Source organism: Peromyscus eremicus, chromosome 18 (assembly GCF_949786415.1).
Source record: "Peromyscus eremicus chromosome 18, PerEre_H2_v1, whole genome shotgun sequence".
In the NCBI taxonomy this organism is placed as follows: Eukaryota; Metazoa; Chordata; class Mammalia; order Rodentia; family Cricetidae; genus Peromyscus; species Peromyscus eremicus.
The window spans coordinates 841,618-857,488 of record NC_081434.1 but is presented as its reverse complement, the minus strand read 5'-3'; the positions used below and the strand labels follow the sequence as shown (position 1 = coordinate 857,488).

The 15,871-nt window shown below is 36.4% G+C and overlaps 1 protein-coding gene across 1 annotated transcript; it reads right to left on the bottom strand.

Moving 5' to 3' along the window:
- Positions 1 to 7,727: 7,727 nt before the first annotated feature.
- LOC131894942 (olfactory receptor 6C3-like) lies at positions 7,728 to 10,831 on the bottom strand. Its single transcript, XM_059245311.1, has 2 exons — positions 10,803 to 10,831; positions 7,728 to 8,679 (listed from the first exon to the last, which is right to left on the bottom strand). Exons 1-2 carry the CDS (start codon positions 10,829 to 10,831, stop codon positions 7,728 to 7,730), a joined length of 981 nt encoding a protein of 326 aa, XP_059101294.1.
- Between the last annotated feature and the right edge of the window lie 5,040 nt (positions 10,832 to 15,871).

Genomic DNA, 15,871 nt, shown 5'->3' with positions numbered 1-15,871 from the left:
GTTTGTATACAGGATGGCTACTGGTGTTTTTTTGAGTTAATCTTATATCCAGCCAGTTTGCTGAAGGTGTTTATCAGCTTTAGGATTTTTTCTGGTAGAACTTTGGGGTTGCTTATGTATACTATCATAACATCTGCAAATAGTGATACTTTAACTTCCTTTCCAATTTGTATTCCCTTGATCTCCTTTAATTGTCTTATTGCTTTGAATAGAACTTCAAGTACTATATTGAATAGATATGGAGAGAGTGGACAGCCCTGTCTTGTTCCTGATTATAGTGGAATGGCCTTGAACGCATTGGTACAGGAGACAGTTTCCTGAACAGAACACCAATAGTGCAGGCCCTAAGATAAACAATTAATAAATGGCACCTCATGAAACTGAAGGCAATTTGCCTCCTGTAAGGTAAAGAACACTGTCAATAGGACAAAATAGCAGCCCACAGAATGGGAAAATATTTTCACCAACTCCACATCTATCTGACAGAGGGCTAATTTCCAAAACATATAAAGAACTCAAGAAACTAGACATCACCAAACAAAATAGTCCAATTAAAAAATGGAGTACAGATCTAAACAGAGAATTCTCAACAGAGGAATCTCAAATGGCTGAGAAGCACTTGAAGAAATAAATGTTCAACATTCTTAGCCATCAGAGAAATGCAAATTAAAATGACACTGAAATTTCATCTTACATCTGTCAGAATGGCTAAGATCAAAAACACAAGTGACAGCTCATGTTGGTGAGGATGTAGAGCAAGGGGAACACTCCCTTATTGCTGATGGGAGTGTAAACTTGTACAGTCACTATGGAAATCAATATGACAGTTTCTCAGAAAATTTGGAATCGATCTACCTCAAGACCCAGCTATACCACTCCTGGGCATATACCCAATGGATGCTTCATCCTACCACTAGGATACTTGATCCACTATGTTCATAGCAGCTTTATTCATAATTGCCAGAAATTGGAAACAACTTATATGTCCCTCAACCGAAGAATAGATATAGTATGGTATATTTATACAATGGAGTATTGCTCAACTTTTAAACCATGACAACATTTCAAGGCAAATTGATGAAACTAGAAAAAATAATCATCCTGAGTGAGTAAGGTAATCCAGACCCAGAAAGACAAACAGGACAGGAGCCTAGTATAATCATCATCAGAGAGGCTTCATCCAGCCACTAATGGAAACAGATGCAAAGACCCATAGCCAAACATTAGGTGGAGCTTGAGGAATCCTGCCAAGGAAAGGGAGGAAGAACTGTAGGAACCAGAGTCAAGGACATCAGAGAAAACCCACAGAAGCAACTAACCTGGGCACATAGTGGCTCACAGAAACTGAAACGACAAGGAGCCTGCATGGGTCTGATCTAGGCCCTCTGCATATATGTTATGGTTGTGTAGTTTGGTCTTCTTGTGGGACTCCTAACAGAGGGAGCAGGGAGCCATCTCTGACTCATTTGGCAGCTTTTGGGACCCTTTTTCTCCTACTGGGTTTTCTCGTCCAGCCTTAATATGAGGGATGGTACCTAGTCTTAACTGCAACTTGATGGTACCTACTCAAACCACCGTGTTTGGTTGATATCCATGGGAAGAATTCCCTCTTTTGAAGAGAAATGGGAGGAAGAATGGATGAGGGATCAGGGATAGGGTAGGGACTAAAAGGGGATGAGGAAGGGGGAACTGCATTTGGAATGTAATACATGAGAGAAAAAAAGTCATTCAGTACTGTTGAAGGGTTATTGTAAGTTAACTCCATTAGTTTGATAATTAAAGAGCTAGCCATAGAAAAATGAATTAATAGAAAATATGTAGTTGTACTAGACATAGCACTTCTTGGTCTTCATCAGAGAAAGCTTTTTTTTGTAGTGTGTGGTAGTTAAATACAGAGACTCATAACTGGTCAAACAGAGAATAAGTGTCTGGAGTGTGCAGTCATAAATGCATCACATCAGTGCCACAAACACCCCTGGGAAGGCTTAGAGATCAACTTGGGAGAGAGGATTAAAATGGTTAAAAATGGTAAGAACCAGAGTTTGAGGAGGACCAGGAAGGACAAAACTGTCTCCTGGGCATGGCAGTACAGTCATACTCATGTGCCCACAGCTGCTGTAGTTGCTAACACAAGATCTGTGCAAGATCAGGCCAGCCAACATTCCAACATGGAAGGGAGGGGCACATGAGACCCCATTCTTAGCTGGGGAGGAGCTGTTGACAGTTGATAGTTACTAGGTGGGTGGGAATTTTCTTTAGGAATGTGGCCCCTGGTAGATGGCCACGCTGCAGTGGATGGCTTCACATCAATGTGCATATGAGCATCACTAAGTAGGTTGTAAAAGATTTGAAGCTGGGAAGGAATTAAGGGGAGATGTATAGGAAGGATTGGAGGGGGAGAATGATGGGTGAATAACATCAAAGCACATTGTATACCTGTATGAAATTTTGACTGAATAAATAAAAAAAAAATAAAGTTTTATCATGGAATTATGTGCAGGAAAGGTCTATGTTTTTGTAGAAGCATAGCAAAACAAAAACAAAAATAAAAACAAAAATCTCCCCAAAACATTAACAAAAAACCCTAAACCAATCTGAAAAAAAAAAGACATTTGAAGACAATAGCAATAGTTTTAAAAAAATATATGGAAGATGGAAATAAATATAATTTTAAAAATATTTATTGATAATGAGATCAGGGAGTAGGTATTTTGAGACTTCTATTTGTTTATTAATTTAACAAATATTTTATTTTAATAAGTCCGCTGGGAAACAATAATGAGCACAATGCTCTCTTTGTTTTAAAAATAGCGTAGTCATTACTAGATATGGTTTTAAAACTGAAATTCCAGTACCTCATAAAAATTCCTTTATATGGATGATAACTGTACTGTTCTAGCACTTAACTTTGTTACATGTATTTATGAGACTGATGCACCAGCTCCTGGATCAAATTCATGTTTAAAAGACAGCAGTGTGTCTCATCATATAAACAGAACAAAAAAGAAAACAAAAATCCAATCTTGGGGCTCCAAAACCTTGGAATTTTAACATAGGTGATCCAACATCAGAGAGATTTAAGGCTTAATGAAAAGTTGATGGAGTGTGGATAAGGAGTAGCTATAAGTGAAATAATGAATCACCAAATACGTAGTTTATATAGAGGGCTGGAATTGGTAGTTTAGATAAATCCAAACATGATAGTTTTGACCACAAGATAAAGGGGGATATAATGCAATGGAAGTGTGCTATAGTTATGCTGTTACATTTGAAGTTATTGGGAAAAGAGTTAGGGAACTCTAAACTTCCGTAATTAAATGATTTTCTTTGTTGTCCAAGATATTTAAGTTTAATTTCAAACGACTAATTTTTGGCTATTGAACTTCTGTTTTTTTTTCCTTGGGATATGTTAATTTGTAAATCCCTATGAGCCTATCCTGATGTTTTGTTCTGTGTTCTTTAATACTTTTATGGAGGAATAAATCATCTCAATAGCACTTAATTCTGAAATTCTAAGATTGCCATGTATGTTTTTATTTTGTAAGGTGTCTCCCCTTCCATGGGAGTTGATCCAATAGCTTGTTTGTTGAATTATCATCCTGACTGGAATGCTGTTTAGATATATATTGGCCATGTGTTATATTTCCTATTATCCTTTTTGCTTCATCTTTAAAAGAAAGAAACATTTTCACTTAAAAGGGATTGCTCAAATTTTATACAGGAAAGACCTTCAAAGCATAATGTTCACACAAAGGAAAGTAATACTGCTTCATTGGGTTGCTTTGCTTTGTTTAATAAATGGAATGAATAAGAGCAGCTCTTTCATTGATGTGCAGTAATTGTTATTCTCTTCTTTCTTTTCATTTCCTCACGATTTACCACACACTTTACTTATGACTTTTACAACTCTGTGGTTTGTAGTCGTGGTAATCTTTGGCAGAACACCCACTCAATTATGTTTATTACTATACTGGACATCATTACTGTAAAACAGACACTGTAGGCAATCCTTTTTTACTAATAGAAAGGTGGTTTTTATTAAAAAAAAAGGTTCTTTAGCTAAACATATCTCCTTTCAAGTCTTGCCAGAAGTCTCAAAAGTGGAAATGATTTCATCCTAAAACCCAACAGCTGTCACAAAATTGCAATCCTGTTTTGAAAGACACCTGGGCTTGGTGACATGTGACTATAATCTCAGCATATGGGAGGGGAGGCTGAGGCAGAGACACCTTGAGGAGAGGCAGCATGGACAACATAGTGAGACCCTTACTCAAAAAATACGACAAATTTAAACATTGTATGTTTTAGAATGAAATTTTAGATACTTTTAAAACACTATGAAAATTAGTGAGAATTTATATCTGGAAGGTTCCTATTTGTTTTTAGAAAACTGCTATCTCCCACATATAGATATTAAGAAAACATGGTACATGTATAATCACTCATTTAATCACCCATTTATTTACAAAATATTTTGTTTGGTTATTCACTGTGTATCTGTTTTTATGACTTTGTGTATAGAACACAATTGTTTCCTAGATATAGAATGATAAGTACCCCCAAAGCATCTGGTATCTAGAATTGTATGATGTAGTTCTTTTTTAATTAAAATATTTTATTTTTTAATGTGTGTGAGTGCTTGCCTGCACGTACATCTGTGTACCATGTGCATGCCTGGTACCCACAGAGGCTGAAGAGCATGTTGGATCTCGTAGAACTGGAGTTACAGATGGTTGTGAGGCACCCCTGGGAATCTAACCTTGATTCTTTGGAAGAGGAGTCAGTGCTCTTCCCAGCAATTCTCTCCCATCAGGAAGTAATGCGACTCTTTGTAACTCCCAAGTTAATCAAGAAACACAAGCACGAAAGTCAGGATGACAGAAGTCAAGATTTGTCACACATCATAAGCTTGTGATTTCAGCCCAACACGAGCACATATTCAACAGTTACAAAACTGATGAGGTCAGGACAGGATCAAAGACGCGACACGTGGAGCCAGCCTGTCAATGATAACAATAAGTGGCCCATTCCTCTTAATGAGGAATTTTAGAAAACGTATGTGGAAATCATTTTTTGTACCCCCTGATCACTTATGGGAGTAAATATTAAAAAGTCCACCAGCAATATAGTATTTAACATGGGATTCTATTAGTAAATTAATGGAAATATCAATGTATTCTGACTTCATGTATCCAGGTTTTGCTGTTAAAGAGTCAATTTAAATACTATTTTTTAGGTTATTTTCTTTGAAATCTTGAACTGTCAGCCTCTATTTTATATTATTAATTCCCTGATAAAATTTAGATAATATCATTCAATTTTAAGGGACTTTACAATATAAGTACTCATGTGATTTGTCTGAGCTGAGGTATTATACAGTACATACGCATACAGTAGACATTAGCTTTCCTATTGGCAATTCTAAGGTAATTACTAGGTCCTGAGATTAGAAATCGGCTCTCCAGAAAGCTGAACTTGCATAGATCTATCATAATTTTGTTAGTTTTCCTTTGATTATTTTACATTTTCTGCTTTATACTATATATAGTTTTTTTCTTTAAAAATTTTTATTCACTTTACATACCAACCTCAGATCCCCCTCTTATCCCTCCTTTCACTCCCCCGCCAGCTTCCCCCACCTCAGTCCACCCCCCATGCCCTCTTCCAAAAAGGTAAGGCCTTCCATGGGGAGTCAGCAAAGCCTGGCACATTCAGTTAAGGCAGGACCAAGCCCCTCCTCCCTGCATCAAGGGTGAGCAAGGCGTCCCACCACAGATAATGGGCTCCAGAAAGCCAGGTCATGTACCAGGGATAGAACCTGAACCCACTGCAAGGGGCCCCTCACACAGTCCAAGCTACATAACTGTCTCCCATATGCAGAGGGCCTAGTCCAGTCCCATGCAGGTTCCACAGCTGTCGGACTAAAGTTTGTGAGTTCCTCTGAGCTGGGTTCAGTTGTCTGTATAGATTTTTCCCATCATGACCCTCCTTTGCTCATATAATCCCTCTTCCCTCTTTGGACTCCGCTTCATGCTTGGCTATGGATCTCTGCATCTGCTTCCATCAGTTACTGGATGAAGGCTCTTTGATGACAGATAGGGAGAAGGCCAGTTTAGATAACTTCTCCACTATTGCTAGTAGTCTAATCTGGGGTCATCCTTGTGGATTCCTGGGAATTTCCCTAGCATGAGGTTTCTCCCTTACCCCAGTATATACAAGAGAAACATATTAATGGGGAGCAGTAATTGTAGGTACCTCATGAACTTGTTGAAATAATCAAATTAAACAATATGTTAAAACAATTAGAGTATGTCTTCACTGTAACAATAGCTATATTAATTACTGTGTATTTTTATTTCACCTTTATTCCATTTCTCTTTATTAGTATAAATAATATGATTCATATACTTTATAATATTTTCAAATATTTTAGCAGATATTTATATTTTTTAACCAAGACACCAGTGATTGTGGTTATATGATTTCAAGTGATGCTAAATAAAACCAGATTTCCTGGTAACATTTTTCTCCTGTTACATGGTAAGAATAATGAGAAAGCCCTAGCTGACCTACTCTGGTGATTGGATGGCCAAACACCCTAACTGTCATGATAGAACTCTCATCCAGTGACGGATGGAAGCAGATGCAGAGATCCATGGCCAAGCCCCAGGTGGAGCTCTAGGAGTTCAATCAGCGAGAGAGAGAGAGAGGAAGGATTATATGAGCAAGAGATATTGAGACCATGATTAGAAAAAGCACAGTGACAAATAGCCAAACTAGTGGAAACACATGAACTGTGAACCAATAGCTGAGGAGCCCCCATGGAACTGGACCAGGCCCTCTGGATAAGTGAGACAGTCAATTAGCTTGAACTATTTAGGAGGCCCCCAGGCAGTGGGACCAGGACCTGTCCTTGGTGCATGGCTTTTTGGAACCTAGGGCCTATGCTGAGACATTTTGCTCAGCCTTGGTGTAGGGAGGAGGGGACTGGACCTGCCTCAACTGAATCTACCAGGCTGAGCTGAATCCCCAGGTGAGACCTTGCCTTAGAGGAGGTGGGAATGGGGGGTGGGTTGTGGGGGGAGGCTGGGGGTTGGGAGGAGGGAGGATAGGGGAATCCGTGGCTGATATGTAAAATTAAATTAATTATAAAATAAAAATGAAAAAAAGAATGACAATTCTGAAATCCACATCCTGACATACTTTCTATCATGCTAAATGTTGTATCTACATAAAAATAATGTACTGCTATTCAAAATAATAATCATTAGCCTAGACTTTTCATATTATCTAAATACATTTCAATTAAAATTTGAAACATCAAAAAATCATGAAGCAGTATTCAGTTTTATCAAGTTTATTAAGTTACAATGAGAATAAATTTATAAGATATATATAACTGCATTTAAGAAGAATTTTAACTTCTTATAACTGCAATTAAGAAGATATAACTGCAATTAAGAATTTTGATATGGAATGTACAATAGAAAAAATCTGAAAGGACTTCATGTTTTAGAAAAATATAGACATGAGTAAACACATAGTAGATAAATAGACCTATATAGATGAACACACAGAGAAATGACTTGAATGTACAGAGCATGATTACTCTAAACATGGAATTTTATTAAATATCAAAATGCCAATCCTATTACAAATTATGCTTTTTTCTCCCTTGCCTATAAACTCAGAAAGAAGAAATTATACTTTTAGCATTACCAATGCTTTCATTTGCCAGAGAAAAGCACTACCTTTTGGATGGTGTCCTTAAAGGCTTGTTTCACTTGCTGGTTCCTCAGGGTGTAGATAAATGGATTCATCATAGGAGCAACAGAAGTATTGAGAATAGCTACTCCTTTGGTCAGTGATGCTCTTTCTTTGGCAGAAGGATTAGCATACATGAATATGCAGCTGCCATATGAGATAGAAATGACAATCATGTGAGAGGAGCATGTAGAAAATGCTTTTTTTCTCTGACTGGCAGACGGAAGTTTCAAAATTGTCATGAGGATGAACATGTAGGAAAGAATGATTAATGCCAAAGTGAAGAGCAGTATCACTATTGCAGAATAAAACCCAATCACTTCCAGGAGCCATGTGTCTGAGCAGGATAACTGCAGTAAGGGGAAGTAGTCACATGCAAAGTGGTCAATGACATTGGAGCCGCAGTAATCTAACTGAAGAAAAAGAATGACGGGTGGGAAGATGTTTAGGAACCCTGCCAGCCAGGCAGAGAAAACCAGCAATATGCAGACTTTCCTGTTCATGATGGTTGTATAATGCAGCGGTTTGCAGATGGCAACATAGCGGTCATAGGACATAGCAGTTAGAAGGTAAAATTCAGTGATACCCATGAAGATGAAGAAAAACAACTGAGCCGTGCAGTTATTGTAGGAAATAGTTTTGTCTCTGGTAACAATCGTGCTTAGAAATCTAGGGATGCAGACGGTTGTAAAGGTTATTTCTAAAACAGAGAAGTTCCTGAGGAAGAAGTACATGGGGGTCTGTAGATGGGAGTCTACCAAGGTGAGAGTGATGATGGTCAGGTTTCCAGTGACACTTAGAATGTACGTGATAATTAAAAAGAGGAAGATTACAACCTGAAGCTCAGGATCATCTGACAATCCTAAGAGAATGAATTCTGTGGGCACTGTGTGGTTTTTCATTGTGGGTCTTCTTCTCATTCCCTTTAAATATACAAAGTATATTCCTCTATAACATAAAACACATAGAAAAATATTGAAGATAGGGAATGGTATTTAGAAAACATTTTTAAAGATATGAAGGTTCTTATGAAATAAAAATTTGACCTTATTTTCAGTTCAAATGACAAACAACATCTGTTCTTCAATCTGTTGTCTGAAAAATACATTATAGCTATAAATGTGGATTAAAAATTCTGATGATATCACTTAAATCATTTTTCCAATGCTTTTAAAGTAGTTAGATCTATATTTAAAAATTATCAAGTTGACTGATGAAGCATGTAAAATAGTGTAACTAATCTTCCCTTCCCGCAACATTGTAAAAATGAGTCTAGAACATGGCACAGTCTCACACAGTTCAAAAGCTTTAGAGGTAATTTGATCTTACCTTCAGATTTACATTTTGTAAAACTAAGTGCACTGTGGTTTAGGAAACTTCCCAAGTCCAGCAACATTGGCTCTGATGACCTTCTCACTGGAGAAGCAATCTGCTTACTCATGGGCGTGTTCAGGCATTCTCTTCTATATTTCATTCTGCAGGGTCTTTGGATAATGATATTTTTCTCCTTGTGTGATTAAATTTTTTCTTTTATATTACAAAGACCAGAGAACAAGACAGGAAACATCTTTTTTTAAATAAGTAGTTAACTAGAAACATTTAATTCATAAAATGTATAATTCAATTTTAACACAACATTTCTGTACAAATGAACAAATAGATGGTCAAAGTAACATTTGCAGGGAAGTAGATATTCTTTCAAATAACTGCAAGTTCCTGTTAAAGACTGTTTTTTTTTTTTACCTTTTTTTCTTTATTAAGAAATTTTCTACTCACTCTACATATTATCCACAGATCTCCCCTCCTCCCATCTCCCACCCCCAGCCCACTTTCCTAAGCTACCCCGCATCCCCACATCCCCCAAATCGAGGTCTCCCAAGGGGAGTCAGCAGAGCCCAGCACACTGAGCCTAGGCAGGTCTAAGCCCCTTCCCACTGCACCAAGGCTGTGCAAGGTGTCACACCACAGGCACCGGGTTCCAGAAGCCTGCCCATAGACCAGGGACAGATCCCGATCCCCCTGCCTGGGTGCCCCCCAAACAGTTCGAGCCAAACAACCGTAAAGACTATTTCTATCACAGTATAACATTGAACATAGGGGCTATGGAAGAAGAGTCCAGCTTTAGGATCTAATTAATAGTATTTTTGGTGATAATATTTATTTAATTTTCAGTGTTAAAAGGGCCATAAATCCACAGAAATGTACATAAAATATTTCAAGTTTTTTTTTAAACTTGGCACACGATATAGTGGGTTTCATTATTACATTTTCATGTATATACATCATTGTGTCTTACAATATGCATAGAGCAAGAGTAAGAACTTACTTCATCATTTCTCCTCTTTCCTTGTTCTTGGTCCCCTTCCTCCTCCTCCTCATCACACACACACACACACACACACACACACACACACACACACACACACACTTAAATTTAGATTCTGTATATGAGAGAAAATGTAATATTTAGTCTTTTTCCCATTATACTATCTTATTTGTTCCTTCCTTTATATATCCCCATAAGACCTCCTTCAATTTTCACAGTATGTGTGTATGTATAGATAATAATGCAAATGCTTAAGTAAATTGGAATATTGTATAATACATGAAGATAACAAACTTACTTCTGGTTCATCTTGAAAATGAAGTCTGAAATTCTACTTAATTATAATTTCAGAGCTGGCAGGTTGGCTCAGTAACTTATTTGATTTCATTCTTACTGTCAAACATGATGATTTGACTTTCTTGTGTCTCTCCGGATTGTATTTCTTTTGCTTAGAGACCAGTAGTAGTTACTCATGGAATGCTTAATTTCTGTTATTCTAAACCCTTTGAAACAATTTATCAGAATACAATGGCGCCATCATTTCTCTTTCTTCTACAGACAAACACAGGGAAGCCTGTGCTAGTGGAGGACCTCTTCCATTTGCCCTTCTTCACACAACACAAAGCACTTACTAAAACATTTTTCTGTGCATTTACATGGGTATTTCAAGTGAAGATTTTGCAGCACTGTAATTTACACCCATAAAATAAGCAATATTTTCTTTAGGCTTAAGAGAAACATGCTTTTTTTTTTTTTGCAAATGGTGGTTTGAATAATAAAAAATAAAGAAGATTGCTATCTAGGTATGCTGTCAAAATGGACCTGGAGTTGGACTTACTTTATCTGCAGCTTTCTGTTAGCCCAAGGGAAATGAGTAAACAAAGAGTGCCATGGAGAAAGATCATTAAGACACAAATGAATCATTGACATGCTCATTTTTGTTAATATTGACAAAGTATGCAAAAATTCAGAGCAAATGAGACAAATATATGAATAATATATAACAGAATTTTATTTTTCTTGTAAAATATTTTATTTTTAATGATGTGAATATCTGAGTGTGTGTGTATGTGCATGTGAGTGTGGGTATCTGCAGAGGCCAGAGACTTTGGATTTCCTGGGACTGGAGTTATAGGTGGGGAACTGAACTCAGGTTCTCTGGAAGAGCAGAATATGCTTTTAACCACTGAGCAATCTATCTAGCCCTGAAGTTTACTTATTTATTTTTTTATTGTATGAGTTCATACTTCTCTTCTAGATCTGTCTTCAGGAGAGCTGCCATGCTTGTATCCTTTGAGATACATCCTTCTTGCTGTGCCACAATGAGATGCTACTTTGATTTCTCCTATGACTTAAATGTATTTTGAAATGGACAGTGTTGGGAACCTACAGTTTTTCACTGTCTTTCAATTCTTAACATTCAGGAAAATCCTTTCAATGTTCTTCATGATAGTGTCACAGGGAAATTATCTTCAAGTTGCATTTATTACATTTTGGATGATTCCATTCACTGTATCATTTATTTTAATTAAGTTTTGCTTATACTTGTGTATATATGTATCCTCTATTTGTGAAAATAATTATGAATTGAAAAATACATGTTGTAAATGTGGTGTTTTCAACTTGCACTACACTTTACAATTTCTCTTTATGTTCTTTTCAGGAGCATAAAGCCTATATGCATTTAATTCTTTAAGTGCTGGTCATTAAAAAGGCTTATGGCTAAGAGTAACTGACAGTAGGACAAATGGAAAGAAATAAAAGATTTAAAAAAGTCCCTTGGTTGAAACTGTAAGGGTTGAGATGCACTGAATTTATAAGTGATACACTATAAGAATAATTGATCCAAGATATTCATGCAGAAATATTAAAAATTTAGTTCATACTCATGAAAGTTTTATTTATCTGCCTTTTGTTTTAAAAATCTTTGTTCTGGTTATTTGCCCATTTTATTCCATAAACCTATTAATGACAATAGATATAGCAATCATATTGTGGCTAAACTGTTTCTAAAAAGAACAAAACTATGAGATCCCACATATTAATATAAGAGGTAATTCATATTCATACAAAAACTTCAGGGAAGGAGAAGTTAGATTAGTATTTTCCCCCATCATATCTATAATTGTGAGCAGTATAATTCTTATTAACTTTCTTTTTATAAGAAAAAGCAAACACCTGTAGAACAAATAAAAGCATTTTTGGAATTCCTATATTATACATTTCTTCTCCATAATACATTTTTCAAGATTCTAAAATAATGACTTGCTCAGATTTCTCCCTCTGTTTCTCCTGATATTTGTGTTTTTTCTTTATTCCTAGTTACTATTATCCCTAGATTTTTTTCATCATCTAATATTTCACATTTAGTTTTTCCTTTTATTTTGGTCTATCTGTATTTCACTCCATAAGCTAATAGGACACTTCTTAGTAATGTATCCAATTATTTCCTGAGTACTCAGAGGAGTGTCATGAACAAGGATCACATTTTAAACCAAGGAGGCATAGTTTGGCCACAAAATTTCATACTTCTTTGAAAGTGCAGGGTAAGTTTATGGGTCGTAGACCAGGATCTTAGCAATCATGCCTCTATAGGAGAGCATTTGAACAATGATCCACACATGATATTAACTTTGTAATCAGTAAGGCAGGATACTTGGTCTCTGTCACATTAGATCATGCTGCACATTATCTGGCTTCATTGGCTTTATGGAACCTTAGTTCAAGCTCCTATGACCCATGACTCTTGTGACCTGAATGACCAAACAACTAGTACTACATGGACACCATGTCATGTTCTCCTGCACAGCTCCAGATACATGCTGGCTCTCTTTTTAGACAGCCTTGGTGGCCTCTGGTCTCCAAGAGCCAGATCCCTAAATTTAGGAAATCATTTTCCCAGGCAGTCATGGTAAAATTGAGAGCCCTGGGCTCTCTGTGGATTTGATGTTGTTCTCCTGTTGTACCAGTACAGACTGCAGTGTTTTTCTTTAATTGCACTAATCTCCTTAGCATTTACTGCTGTTTGTAGTCATTTTGTCTACAGCTTCAGATTCTCTCATGCACTCTTCCCTCACCAAACTGCCCATTTTCAAACATTTTTGTTATAATTCACGGTCAAAATTTTCACTTTTATCTTTTCTAAAGTCAATCAACAGTAACTTGGCCCTTGCCTGAATCCTACTTTGTCTTAACATCTCCACTAAACAAATTTGAATTTATCCTCATTCAAATATCTGGGATTTAAATAGGATGTGGCCAGATTTTTTTTTTTTTTTTGCCAGAATAGAGCATGAATAGTTTGTGGTTTACTTCCTGATAGAGAACTGGTTCCTTTTGGAAATTTCAGGAGCACAGTGTTTATGTTTGATTTTCTGTTGGCATTTTGATTTTCCAAACATCTACTAGAATCACCTATTAAGTTAGGTATAGTGTTCCAAGACTCCTCTAGCCTACAGCTCTATACTCTGAGATTTCCCTCACAAACAAGTTCCAAAATCCTGTGGGCCACATTTTCATATTAATTATAGCAGTGACCTACTTCTTGATACAATTATTGATACTTTTTCATAATTGTGACAGAATTCCTGAAAGAAACAACTGAAATGTAGGGAGATTTTATTTGGCTCATGGTTTAAGGGGGGTAGGGTTCATCACGACAGAGAAGGACTGGTGGGGGATTAGCTCAGGCCTGGTTTAACAAGAGTATGAGGTGTGTAGACACATTATATCAGCAGTTGGGAATCAGAGATAACTTGGACCAGAACTGAGGCTGATTCATAATGTAGTAGGTCTGCCTCCAGTGATCTTTTTCCTCCAGGAATAACCATCTCCTAAAGTTCTCGTAGCTTTCCTAAACAGCAGCACCTGCTGGGGCCAAGTGTTCAAACACACAAGAGTATAGGGGATATTTCATATCCAAATAATAATACTCCTGCACATGGGAATCCATAATTCCTTCACAAACTCAAGTTGTGGTCTACATCACCATCAGTTTACTGCACTGGTCTTGGTTTAGGTAAACCTCTTGGATGGAAGGCCACAGAGACTTTGATCTTCAAGTTCTCTCAACACACTTGCTTTAGTGGTTGTAGAATTTCATTCTGGTCCTGAGCCAGCCTTGGAGGCCAAGTAGTCTATTCCATCCTGCTCTGGCTCTGGTAATCTTGGCTTAGGTTGCCCCCTTGTATTGCAGATAGTTGCTGTGTTTATGAGTTTGGGAACCATGCTGAGGGTTTTACCAGATTTTTGAAAGGCTCATTGTTATAAGATGTCCCCAGTCAGCTTCAGGATTTAAAAAAGGAACATGTAACTTCTTAAAAAGTAAATATTAATGCCTAATCACAAGAAACAAAAATATCCAAGGAGCCATGATATTACGGAGTGAATAAAAATAATGTTGGCTCAAAAGGGAGAGTATGAACTGCTTGACAACACATTCAAAATAGATGTTTTAATAGACGTTCAGAAAACTTGAATATAGTATTCATGCATGAAATTATAAAAAATAAAATACAGAGAAAAAGTTCAGAAATTCTGAGAGAACTTTAATAGAAAGATCAATATAATAAAAAATGAAATACAATAGAAAGCAACATCATCAGAACAGAATAATTCAAAGAAAGAATTTGTGAAGCTGATGGTAAGTTATTTGGAATACTCATAAAAAAAGAAAAAAGTGAAAATAGCTTACAGATATTTATGAGTAGGAAAAGAAGAAATGAATAAGTCATTAACATTCAAGATGGAGCAGTGAAAGACAAATGGCTAAAAATCTTATTTAAGTAAATTACAGGAAACATTATAGGTGATGGGAGACAAAGAGAGGATTCTGAGAGTAACAAGAGGAAAGAAAGAAATAGCATTCATAAGAGTCCCAGTGCACCTAGCAGGAGACATTTTACTGGAAATCTTACATACTAGAAAGAATGGGATTATAAATTCAAAATGAGGAAGAAAAAAGCTACCTTACCATCAAAAATATTTTATTCTTTAAAGCTTTCCTTCAGAAACAAAATAGAGATTAGCTTTGAGACAAAAAATGCTTTTCATAGATTTTATTTATAAAATTAAATCAATTAACTGACATATAAAAATATAACTCACACGTATGAAGAAGTATGTCATGCTGTCTGATAGAGGTAAATGTGTAATATTCAATCAGGTCAAACATTTATTTCCTTAAGAAATTATTTCTCTGTGGTAAAAACATTCAAAACATTTTATTTTTATTCCTCTACCCTTCCTCCCTTTATATCATCACTTGCTAGCTCTCCTCCCTTAAAGCCACCCCTCTCTATGGCCATATCATCCACATATGGGAGAAAACACATGACATTTGTCTTCCAGTGTCTGCTTACCTCACTCAGAATGGTTACTTCCATTTCAATCCATTTAACTGTTAATTTCATGAATTGGCTTTTCTTAACAGCTTAATAATGTATTATAATGGAAATGTATCACAGTTGATGGACATCTAGGCTGTTTCCATTTCCTGACTGTGAGTAGAGTATCATGGACGTGGATAAGGAAGTAACATGATATAGAATCCTTTGGGATTATACCTAAGAATGGTATATGTAGTTGGATCATATGATATCTATTTCTAGTTTCCTGAGAAACCTCAATACTGATTTCTATAGTGTCTGTACAAGTGTGAAATTCAACAAGAGGTGAGTAAGTGTTTCCCTTTGTCTACTTCCAAGAGAGCATTTGCCATCTTTTAAAATGCTTTTATTTTATTTTACTTTATTTTTTAAATCTTAGTCACTCTGATCAGGG